The sequence below is a fragment of the Babylonia areolata genome, chromosome 7, assembly GCF_041734735.1.
Source record: "Babylonia areolata isolate BAREFJ2019XMU chromosome 7, ASM4173473v1, whole genome shotgun sequence".
Taxonomy (NCBI): domain Eukaryota; kingdom Metazoa; phylum Mollusca; class Gastropoda; order Neogastropoda; family Buccinidae; genus Babylonia; species Babylonia areolata.
Window position 1 is genome coordinate 23,270,789 of NC_134882.1, and position 12,408 is coordinate 23,283,196.

A 12,408-nucleotide genomic window follows, 5' to 3' on the forward strand; every position below is an offset into this window, starting at 1 on the left:
TAGCGCGCGAGCGTGTATGTGGGTGTGTATATGCGTGCGTGCATGTGTTTGAGGAAAGGGCCCCGGAGAGGAGAGAGAGAGCGAGCTTGCAAGTCACATGCGCATTGATATATTATTCACACTATTTGATTCATTATGTAATATTTTTGTTAGTGGCCCACTCAATTGTTATGGGCCGGAGGCCTAGCAAATAAACCATTGTCTTGTCTTGTCTCTCTCTCTCTCTTACCTTTATCTTAGTGATCTTCATAATACTGTCATAATTTTGTCAGTATTTCATGATCATTTCTACATTGAATTCATTGCTCTAACAACTCAGCCGGGCGACAATATACGCAGGTCTGCACGTATTGTCCGCGCCGGCGACAATCCATGCAGGGGTGACAACACACACACACATTCGCACGCACAAATCAGTATGCACGCGGCACACTCACACACGCCACATACACCCGTACACATTATACCCCCACATCTGTCTCCCATGATTATGTACCCATTTTACACAAACACGAATGGACTCTCAAACACACACACGAAATACACGCGCACGCACACACTCACACAAAGAAGCACACAACAATCTCATTCACGCACACGAACACTCGCACACAACTGCAACAAATTGGACATTACATCATCGGTGGATATGCGTGTATACGTGGCTCCGGAGCCCAAGGTCCGAAGCACACATGGTGCAGATTGGGCAAGGAAATCCAGCTGGCATGCATAGACTGACGATCTATGTCACAGATCTCGAGCAGCATCAAGGTAATCGAGCTCAATGATCAAAGTGCTAGCAGCGGTTTCCCTTAATTGTCTTCGCTGCATTTTTGTTAGTTGGCACACCAGCTATGTTTATCAGCTGCAGCAGCCTTGAAAATACTCTTTGAATATACGGGCAACATATCATCAAAGCCAAAAAGGCTGTTCCAGTGATATGAATATATTTTGCACCGCCCACGAGCTCCTCATCAGCTCATCCCAATCCAAGATGCTGTCGTGCCAGTGGTTAAGGTTGCGATACGAAACTTCCGGTACAATTTGTGACTGCCTGCGTGGGAAATAGTGAAACTGAAAGGTTGCTGTTCCGCCGGCTCTGTTACTTGTGTTGGAGGATAGCTTACGTGTCAGTTTTGTTAAAAAAATTATATATATATATATATATATCTGCTGCCAGGTCTGCTACCACTTTCAATATGCCGAAAGATAATTTAAAAGATAAACTGGACGGAAACGAGCTGGACCTGAGTCTGAACAACTTAGAAATTGTGCCTGTGAAAGAACTGGTGAGCGCAAACACGAGTCTGTTGAACATAAAACTTTCAAATGTATCTGTTTCCGATTGTGTGTAATCGCGAGGAAACCATCGTATAAAATGCGAACAAGTCGATCGACTTTAAATGATGCCAGCTGTCTCACATTGTGGACCTTTAACCCGATGCGCTCACAGTTAATGCCATATATACAATATATTGCAATACTATATACACGAAACCTGCCGTGAAGACAGCCCAAGGAATTTACTAATACGAATACACACGAGTACACACACGTTATTGGCTATACTTCGGTACAGAGAGGTGCTTTTTGGTATCAGCACATGTCCAACATAAAAAAACAAACAAATAAAATAATAGAAAAAAAGAGAAAACTTGGAAAGCACCAAACAGTTAAGTAAAGGCACTCAATTAGGCGTCCCAGCGTTCGGACAAATCCATTATCATGATTATGTATATGGGATACACCACATCTTCATGGCAGAATTTAGGATGGTAAAAATATGACACTACTCCATAGTTGTCTGTAACGCATGAAAGCTTTACTGCATTATAATAAGAAGCATGCAGCCTACTTCTAGAACTTTCTGGTTAGTTGTTAGTGGCATCATGATCATACCAAGAAGTTGAACATCTGTGAAACATTAATTGCAAAGTATTACAGGAGGTAATGTGTGTATGTTTATAGATGTGTGTGTGTGTGTGTGATGACAAGTGCTTCAACTGAGTGATTTAAGCATTGTACATTCAGTCTGAATGTTCTGGGTTCCATCATGGCAGTGCCTGGTTGGTTAAGGATGGAGATAGATCAGAACTGAATAACTTTATTACCTCAGAAGAGAAATTAGGTGTGATGAAGTGTGTGCGATACATACAGATTATATGCAAAGTGTTAAAATTTGGCAAACAATGCATGTAAAATATTCACACACAATAGTCACAGCAAAGCAAGTCTAATAAGAAATACTATGTAACTTTCCTGGTTTCCACTAATCAAAATACATGTATACACATGCACAACCTATCAAACAAATATGGTGGTTAAGGCAATATAAATTAACACTAATCTGTAAAACACATAACTAAATTTTAAACAAATACGGAATAGGAGCATCAGTTACAGGCATAGTTCACATCATTCTAAGTCATGAAAACATCAGTTTACATCATGTTATTATCATTATTGTTGCTTTTAATGCCTTTATTTTGTGAAGAATATGAATGATAAGAGTGGTCAGGAATGACAGTACTGGCTACTACACTGTCGTGGTTTGGTATTATTGGGTTTTTGTGTAGTGTTTTTTGTTGTTGTTGTTGTTTTTTGTTTTAAAAAATGTGTGTGTGTGTGAAGGAGGATTCATGTCATGGACAGTTTATGTTTCCATGACTGAGTAACACCTGAAAAGAATCATATGTTTATGGATGATAAATTGCAGTAAATTATTATTGAAGATTCATGTCATGGACAGTTTATGTTTTCATGACTGAGTAACACCTGAAAAGAATCATATGTTAATGGATGATTAACTGCAAGAAATTATTATTTTGTGAAGTGATTTAAGAGAGCTTTTTACTTATATCATTTGATCATTGCGTTCATTTATTTCTTTTACTGTGAGATTATGATTGTTGTTTTGATTTGTGTTGTGATGGCTAATAGTTCTTATAGTTTTAGTATTGTTATTATCAATACTGTTTTATTGCCTTTCTCTCTGTGTGAGTATTTGATAAAAATGGATGAGTGCACTAGATCTGTGGTGGTCTTGCTGTTGTGTTTTGTGGTAATTTTATGTGGAAGGTATGTGTGTGTGCATATTAATTTCTTCATGTGTGTGTGAGGGTGGTGGTTTGGATGGGGATTGGGAGTTAGAGAGCATGTGTGAGCTGCCATTTTTTGTGATTTTTAGATGTGGAGTGCCTTATGATTGAATGTCATTTGATAGTGATACCCCTTGTGCATACAAATTCTTCTATTTGAAGCCAATAAAGAGTCTTGACACCAAGGCCAGAGGTCTACCCTCCTCTAAGGCCTTCTCCTCTTTAGGTGCCTAGCACAGGAGAGCAGGGACATGTCCTGGAGATTCAGATCTCTCAAGATCACAGAGCCAGATCCAAGGCATTTTGGCCACCTGTTTTTGTTCCCTAAGACCTCAGGACACCCAATGATAGGGGATCTGCCACCCTCAAATTTTTTCCTGTAGGTCACATTCAGTTTGGACACATAGGCACAGACCTTCAGGGTGATGGGGCTTCTTTCGACCTTTCAGGTTAGTTTCCTATCATTTATGGGGGTACCACTACCAGCATGGCTGGCTTATCTTTTCCCAGTCGCTTGACCTGCTTGAGTCATGCCTCCATGTTACTGGATTGCTGCTCTCAGCTGAGGTTCATCACTAACCACAAGAAGTGAGATCTCTCCCCAAGTCAGTTATTTGACTTCTTGAGGATGACTCGGATGAGATTTGACACACTGTCCATGACAGTCGCTTCAACACATGTCGTAGGACTGATTAGATCTTCTCCTGTGCTGGAGTTGTTTCACACATCAGTGAGAACTTTCACTTCTTTTTTTTCAGTATGGCAGGCTGGTTGCCTACACCCTTCTCCCCGCCCCCCCCCTCCCGGGCAGGGTCCTCAAGTGGGAACTGAAACTGCTGGTACCAGAAGACAGCCTTGGGTCATACAAATGTGTATGATCAAATGGTTTTCTCCAGACTATGTTTGCATATATATAGATCTACGAATTGTATGGATAAGTGGTTTTCTCAATACTTTGGCTGCATATCTACCCTCATCTCTTCATAGCTGCATCTACCACTGGTTGTAGAGCTCACATGCACTTCATCCATGTGGCAGGGCTTGTTCGTCAGACGACTTCAATGTTCTGGAATGCAAAGTGGTTCACAGGGCTCTCCTTTCTCGGAGGCCCCATATGGTCATTCACAGACAACACGACAATAGTGTGTTATGTGTACAGAGAAGAGGGGTGGGGTGGGATGCACTGGGTGAACCTCTCTCAATATGCTTAGGTAGTTGGTTTCACTACAAGGTGATTGCATTCTTGGAGAGTCGCATAGCAGGGAAGGACAGCTTTTGGCAGTGTCCTCATCATCCTGTAGGGTCCTTCAGACAGAGCGGACATGGGTACTGTAGTTCGATCGTTAATTGACCCCTTAGACATGTGTTCCTACAGACACTCCACATGTATCATTGTATGTCTTACTGTCTCAGACCAGGAATCCGGGGCAGAGGTTGCTCTCTATCCACATTGGAGCATCTTGATTGCTTGTGCCCTTCCTCCTGCTCAGGTCCTGTCCAAGGTAATCCAGAGACCTAGGTTGGAACGTCCACAACTCCTCCCGGTTGTGCCTTAGTGGTTGATGCAACCTTGGTAGCCAGTCCTGGTGGTTCTTACTCATGTTTCTTTTCTGGAATACAAGGTCAAACCACATCTGTTGAAACAGTTCCATTCAGAGAGGCCGTTCCTCTGAAGCTGACTTCCTTCTCAAGAGTTCTCTCCAGGGGGTCTCCATTCCAGGCACCTCTCAACCCTTGGGGAGTTCCCTTGTGGGTCTTCTTCCATGTTCTAGTTTTCATTGAAAAAGTACTGGTCGAGTCCTTGGGGTCTATTCTCTTTGATATGCTCAACCTCAGAACTTCTCTCATGCCTATGTTGGTTATTGGTTGAAGTAGAAGCAGGATGCATGGTTTGAGTGGTTTGCCTCAGGTTATGGCCTTCCACATGAATGCTTGTTTCACACTCCATTCTCTTCCGGAATTTCTAGTTAGGAACCAAGACCCAGAGGTGCCCTCTCCCACACAGAGGCTCAGACCTGTGTTTAACATCCTGTGGTGGTGTGTCCATTGAGATCGATGATGACCATCGTTGTCATCCAGCTGGGGGATGGGTGGGGGAGGTGATGGGGGGTGGGGGCGGGGGGTGGATGCTCATGAGTCTATCTGTGAATGCGCAGATGGCTTAATAGTCCATTCTGCGCACGAAATGTTCGCTGACAGTTGGGGCAGACAAAGACAGGCATATCATTGTCAGGGAGCTTGTTTGCCCGTGACTTTCTGGCATGCCTCTTCTGAACAGCTGCAGCAGTCCTGTTGGCCTTGCACAGCTTGGCGCCTTTGTGCATAACAGCGCACCATTTGTCACAGTCCATTGCAGATTCCTCCCAGGAGTCGGGGTTGATGTCAAATGCTTTCAGAGAGGCTTTCAGCGTATCTCTGAAGCTCTTCTTCTGGCCTCCATGTGATCTCTTCTCTTGTTGCAGCTCACCATAGAAGAGCCTTTTGCAGTTTTGAGCAACCGATGGTCTGGCATGCACGCCACATGTCCAGCCCAGCGAAGCTGGGACTGCATCAGGATGGTGAAGATGCTGGGAAGGGTGGTTTTTGCAAGCACCTCCGTGTCTGGGGTCCTGTCTTGCCACTTGATGTTCAGTAGCTTCCTGAGGCATGTAGTCTGGAAGTGGTTCAGCTTCTTGGCATGTCGTTGGTACACTGTCCAAGTTTCGCAGGCATACAGTAGTGTGGGGAGAACTTCTGCTCTGTAGACCTTTAGCTTGGTCTTGAGACCAATGCCTCTTCTGTTGTGACTGGAAAAGGAGCAGATGTTTCGCCATTGTCCTGGACTCGAGCCTGCATGCCTTCATGGAATTGGCTGACCAAGGAAATAAATTTCCAAGGGCATCTGTACTTGGCCATGATCTTTCACAGACCCTCTCTGCTCATGGTGTCGAAGGCCTTGGTGTGGTCGACATAGGTGGAGAACAGATCAGCATTTTGCTTCTGACATTTCTCTTGCAGCTGCCTTGCAGCAAACACCATATCGATGGTTCCACGCTCTTTCCGGAATCCACACTGGCTCTCAGGCAAATGACCTTGGTCAAGGTGTACTGTGAGGTGGTTTAGTAGGATCCTGGCAAGTATCTTGCCTGCGATGGAGAGCAAGGAAATGCCCCGATGGTTATCACAGGCTTGCCAGTTCCCCTTTCACTTGTACAGGTGAATGATAGAGGCATCTTTGAAATCCTGGGGGAGCATCTCTTCTTTCCATGTGAGTAAATACAGCTGATGGAGCTTCTCAGTCAGCACAGTGCCTCCATCCTTGTAGACCTCTGCTGGTATGGAGTCTGAGCCAGGTGCTTTGCCACTGGATAGCAGACGGATTGCTTTTTGGGTCTCAAGAAGTGTTGGCGGATCGTCCAGTGCTTTGTTGATGGGGACTTGCGGGAGACAGTCTATGGCTTCATCATTTATGGAGGAAGGGCAATTTAAGACATTGTCGAAGTGCTCAGCCCAGCGTTCGAGAATGTTCTCCTTCTCGGTGATCAAGGTATTCCCATCTGCACTGAGGAGGGGGGATGATCCTGAGGATGTGGGTCAGTAGACTTCTTTTAAGGCGTCATAGAACCTCTTCATATCGTGCCTGTCAGTATATCCCCAGATCTCATCAGCTTTGTCACTCAGCCACTTATCCTGCATCTGACGTAACTTTTGCTGAACAGTCCTGCAGATGGCATTGTACGCATCCTTTTTTGATGTGGACTTTGGGTTGCTCAGGTAGGCTTGATGCAGATGGTGTTTCTCATCCAGAAGCTGCTTGATTTCATCACAGTTTTCATCAAACCAGTGTTTGTGCTTTCTGGCCATGGGTCCCAGCTGTACTATAGATCAGCTCGCGCAGGGTCCTCCAGTCAGACTCCACATTCTGGTTGTTCAGAGAGGTGGATTCCAGACGATCTTCCAGCAGCTCCACAAAGGTCTGTTTGATGGTGATGTTTTTCAGCTTAGCGATGTTGAGCCGTTTTGGAGCCTTCTGGCCTTGGGGGCGTCGCTTGGGTTGGATTCGGATATTCAGCTTCGAGACTACAATGTGATGGTCTGTCCAACACTAGGCACTGCACATGGTCTTTGTCACACGTACATCTTGCCTATCCCTTTTCCTGACGATGACATAATCGATGAGATGCCAATGCATTGAGCAAGGGTGCATCCATGACGTCCTGTTATGGGTAGGAAGGCAGAAAACTTCGTTGGTTATCAGCAGTTCATGCTCCACACAGGTCTGAAGCAAAGCAATCCATTTGGGTTGCAGTGGCCCACGCCGTGCTTTCCAATCACTCCATCCCAGGAGATGTAGTCAGAGCCATCTCTAGGATTGAAGTTCCCAAGAATGATGTCATAGATGAGCTTGTCTGCTGTCGGAATAGCAGCAATGACAGAGTGAAGGTCCTCGTAGAACTTCGCCTTCACTTCATCCGGGTTGGTCATGGTTGGGGCATAGGCACTGACAGTGGTGAGGTGCTTCTGGCCAGATGCCAGCGGGAGTTTCATGGTTGTAAGCCTATCGTTGACTCCCTTTGGGATTCCAGCTAGCTTGCTGACAAGTTCTGTTTTTACTGCAAAACCAATGCCAGCCTCACGTCGCTCTTCGCTTCCTCGTCCACTCCAGAAGAAGGTGTAACCAGATCCCCTTTCATAGAGCTCGCCTTCACCTGCAAGCCGAGTCTCACTCACAGCTACGATGTCGATGTTGTATCTGGTGAGTTCGGATGCAACTAGTGCTGTTCTCCTTTGGGGTCTGTCCACGTCATCTCTGTCCAGGAGAGTCTGTATGTTCCAAGCACCAATGGTGAGAGTAATGATCCTTGTTTTTTTCTTTTCTTTCTCTTTGTTTCGACCGCTGATGTAGGGTCCCCACCAGCGGCGGTATGCTGGCCAGGGTGATATGGAGCAGGCAATTTTTAGGGCACCTTTTCTAGCCCCTTCCTCATGCCAGGGAGGTGAGCAGTGCATTCCTAAAGAGGGCTGCTCAGATGCTCAGACGGCTGCTGAACTCCATTGCTGCTCCTGTCGATGAAGAGCGACCCTATGGCCTGAGCCGCCTGTGTGCAGGTCCGCGGCTGCGACTGCCAGTGTACCAACACCTGTCGTTTCGTCGCTTGCCTGTCGCCACAGGACTTGGGGGTGATGAAAGGATGAAGGATGAAAGGTTATTAACTAAGGATGACTGATGACTTGCGCGATGAGTTTGTTTAAAGTGAAGATTTGCGCAACATTGACTTCACTATCTCGTCTGGGTCCACCAATTTCCAGTGGCAAGACTAAGGAGGATAAAGATCACCATCTTTTTCCATTTAGGTGCCTCTACTATGAATACGTAAGGTCATTGTAGCAGACAGTCCCCTCAGAGATACTTTTCATTTCCAGTTAGGATAATTATGAGAAAGACATTGTTATTGGCACCATCTCTTGTTGGGGTCACTCTGAAAGTCTACTTCCAGGCTGGAGAGACCTTAGCTGCTTGAATATGTGAGCACACAAGGTGCCATTGCCACTTTGGCTGCCTTTCAGCACTCTGTGCCTCTTTGGCTGATACCCCTTTCCTTCCCAACCCCCTCACCATCACTCTTTTTTCCATCTAATATTGCTGTCCATGAACAGAACTGCCAGTTGAATATCACATTATCAGTTGAACTGCCAGTTGAATATCAGTATGTGAATTTTTTATGATGTATTCTTTGTCAGTATCCCATCGACTTGTCACAAAATTTTCTAGGTAAATCCATGTTTCCGTTCTTGTCTTGACAGACTTTCCCTGTAAATACTTATTTCCAGTGATAAAAGACCTTATCCAGTGAAAATTTATTCATTCCTGGACTCGCTTACAATCATACATTTTGATTGGAGAACCTGGTAGATTTCAACATTCTACGCCATTTCTGATTTTGGACCATATTAAAGAAAATTAAATCTTACATATTAATTATTATACATCTATTATTCCTTATATGGCATGGGTGTCATGTGTAGTTTGTGTGCAGTGTATGTTTGCGCGCGCATATCTGTGTGTGTGTGTGTGTGTGTGTGTGTGTGTGTGTTCAGTATGTTGCATATCATACTATCCATTAGATTCTGACCTTTTGCATCTCTTGTTTCCACCTTTTTTTCTTTTCTTTTTTTTCTTTTTTTTAAAGCAGGTCTGTGGTGTAGTGTATATGAATCAGTCCACATGTTTTATCACCTAAAAAAAACCCAGACAAACTTAAACATAATGATAAACACAGTTATTGGCAGTCATTATTTCATAAAGCAATTAAAAAACTAAAAGTCATAATTATCACTGGCAAACTATGGTCTCTGTTGACATTGATGTTTTCCTGTTTTTTTAAGTGTAAGCACTGTAACACATGATCACACATATGCTCTCATGCATAGATAATTGATTTGCAAATATGCTTGAACTGATATAAATATAACCAAGGCAGTGTTGTTTAATTATTGATTGTATACATGTATGCGTGTGTGTGTGTGTGTGTGTGTGTGTGTGTATGAATACATGCATTATTTTCTTTTTTCTAGGCAGCTATCCCACGAGGAACCCATCTTGATTTATCCTGCAACCTTCTGACTTCACTGCCAGTAAGTATTTTCATTCATTATCTCCCACATTGTGCATTTCATCTGTAAATGACAAAAACATTTATAGGTTATTTTCTGTCAGATGTTAGTCCCTTTCCTTCCAACAACATGTTTCAAGCATATATATTATATAAAGTTGCCTATCTTGAATTACATTGGATCAGTTCTGTCTGTCACTATCTCTCTACTGATGCAACCAAGACAGTTGTGTCTGGTTTTGTTATCTCAAGAATGGATTACTGTAATTCTCTTTTGGGCGGCCTTCCAAAATATCTGTCAGAAAGACTTTAACGAATCCAGAATAGTGCTGCAAGACTCATTTGCAGAGCTCCTAAATTTGACCATGTTTTTCCTCCTTTCTAATTTTTCCACTGGTTGCCTGTTTCCAGTTAAATAGACTACAACCTATCCACTCTGCAGTCAGTGGCTATTGACTGGGTGTTTCTGAACTCCTCATCTCTGCACTACATCTCAATAGCTCACCTCTTCTTCTGATACTTGACTTCTCTTGATACCTCAAGCCAGAAGTAAGACTTTTGGACAAAGTTTATTATCTTTTCAAACCAAAGATGTGGAATAGACTGCCTGGCAGCCTCTGACACACTAGTTTTGTTGTGATATGCCCATCCAGACAGTGTATATGGTATACTTGACTATGTATATGCATGTATATGGGTCATTCTTCAGTGCTGAACACACAAGGTGGGAATTGGATGCAGAAATCAAGTGATTCAGTGCTGTTTAAACTCGTTGCTAAATCTCTTGAGTTCCAAGGACACACACACGTGCACACACACACACACACACACACACACGCACACACTCACACGTATATAAGTCGTTCTTCAGTGCTGATCACACAAGGTGGGAATTGGATGCAGAAATCAAAAGTGATTAAATGCTGTTTAAACTAGCTGCTAAATCTCTTGAGTTCCAAGGACACACACGCGTGAGCACACACAGACGCGCGCACATACACACACACACACAGACACACACACACACACTCTGCGCGCACACACACACACACATATATATGTATCGTGTGTGTAGTGCTGAATTGTGGTAATTTGTCCATTACCCATGCCCAGCAAAGTTTTGCACATTACTGGTAATGGGCAAGCGTTCAATGTTGTGCATTAGCAGAAGTCAACACATAGCGCACAAGAAATAACGAAGTCGACAGACTATCGGTGTCTTGATTTTTTGGCATGGTGAGCCCAGATTGGCAAGAGATCTTAGTTCAGCATTTGGCATATATGACCCTTCACTCTGAAAAAGAAAAGAAGCAATGGTTTGAAAAAGTAATAAAAATTCTATTCATTGTGACATTCTAATAGTGATGCAGAAGTGAAGCTACTCATAAAAGAAAATAGTAAGAAAGAGGACATCATCGCATGATATACACAGATGGCTCGATCACCAAAGACCAGTCTGGTTGGGGATTCACTGCAAAGAATAAGGGGAAAACAATTTGGGAAGAGAATGCCACATACAAAGTCACAACCTCCAGCTGGACAATGGAAGTTGAAGCTGTGACACATGCTCTCCAGTGGCCATCATCTATTCATACACCTGGAAATCAACATGCCATGATTTTGACTGACTCAATGAACCTCTACTACAAAAAATTGAAAGTAGAATGGGGAGCCCAGAGTGGCATGAGACAATGCACAACTTTCAGATTCAAAAGCCTACATAACATAGTCATACTGTCCTGGACATGCAGGTGTTGAGGGAAATGAGCAATCTGACAGGCTTTGTGGTGATGCAACAAGAACAAGCAGTGTGCATCTGGGAAAATCGAAAATCCTAAGAAAAGTAAAAGAGTACCTCAGAAACTAGATGCAATGCCATTGTACCATTGATCACCTCACAGAAATAAGAGAGGGGGAGTGGCCATGAGTCTAGCACGAAAGGTAGAGCATGATCATTTGCATATCAAAAAAATAATGGCATCATTTCTAAACCAACATTGGGCAGTTTTCTTCAAAACAGAACAGAGTCTCTCTGGGCTTTCCCAAATACAGTAGAGCAACATGTTAGATGCCACGTTCATGGCGTCAGTGATCTCTTCCCACCCCTCTTGCTGCAAATCGGTGGCAGTGTGTGTGTTTTGTACGCATGTGTCAAGAGAGCTCTCTGCATGTGCAAGTGTGTGTGTGCGTGTGGAAGGTGCGATATGTAGGATTGTGTGTGTGCATGTGTGTGTGTGTATTGGGGGTAGGGGTGTACATGTGTGTATCATGTCTGCATTGCAAGTATTGTGGGAGCAAGGCAACACACACACACACACACACACACACACACACACACACACATATATATATATATATATATATGCATGTACATATGTATTTATACACATATTTTCACACACTCACACACATATATACATGATATATTTACAAACATATACATACACGTACACACATGTACCCTCTTAAATATTCACACACATTAATTATACACACACCAACACTTACACACACATACATCCCCCTCCACACACACCCACATCTACACACATATATATATATCATAATGTATATATACACATACATTCACACAAATATATACACATACATAATTAAGTAAATTTTCAAAAAAATCTTCCATTACATGGTTACCACAGTGACATGTTTCCTCAGCTCTTTGGTAATTTCTCTCCTCCATGGGCAAAATATACTAAAAT

General features: G+C 43.4%; 1 protein-coding gene across 2 annotated transcripts in view; it reads left to right on the plus strand.

Moving 5' to 3' along the window:
• The first annotated feature begins 679 nt into the window (after window positions 1-679).
• LOC143283909 (uncharacterized) overlaps window positions 680-12,408 on the plus strand; it is an 80,163-nt gene continuing 68,434 nt past the window's right edge. The window contains exons 1-2 of one of the 2 annotated variants that reach the window (XM_076590323.1): window positions 680-771; window positions 9,654-9,713. In XM_076590323.1, coding sequence (XP_076446438.1) covers window positions 745-771; window positions 9,654-9,713 — 87 coding nt within the window. In that variant the 5' untranslated portion in view covers window positions 680-744. Of the gene's footprint in view, window positions 772-1,064; window positions 1,290-9,653; window positions 9,714-12,408 lie in introns of those variants that run through there. The other variant, XM_076590321.1, reaches the window with a different exon arrangement.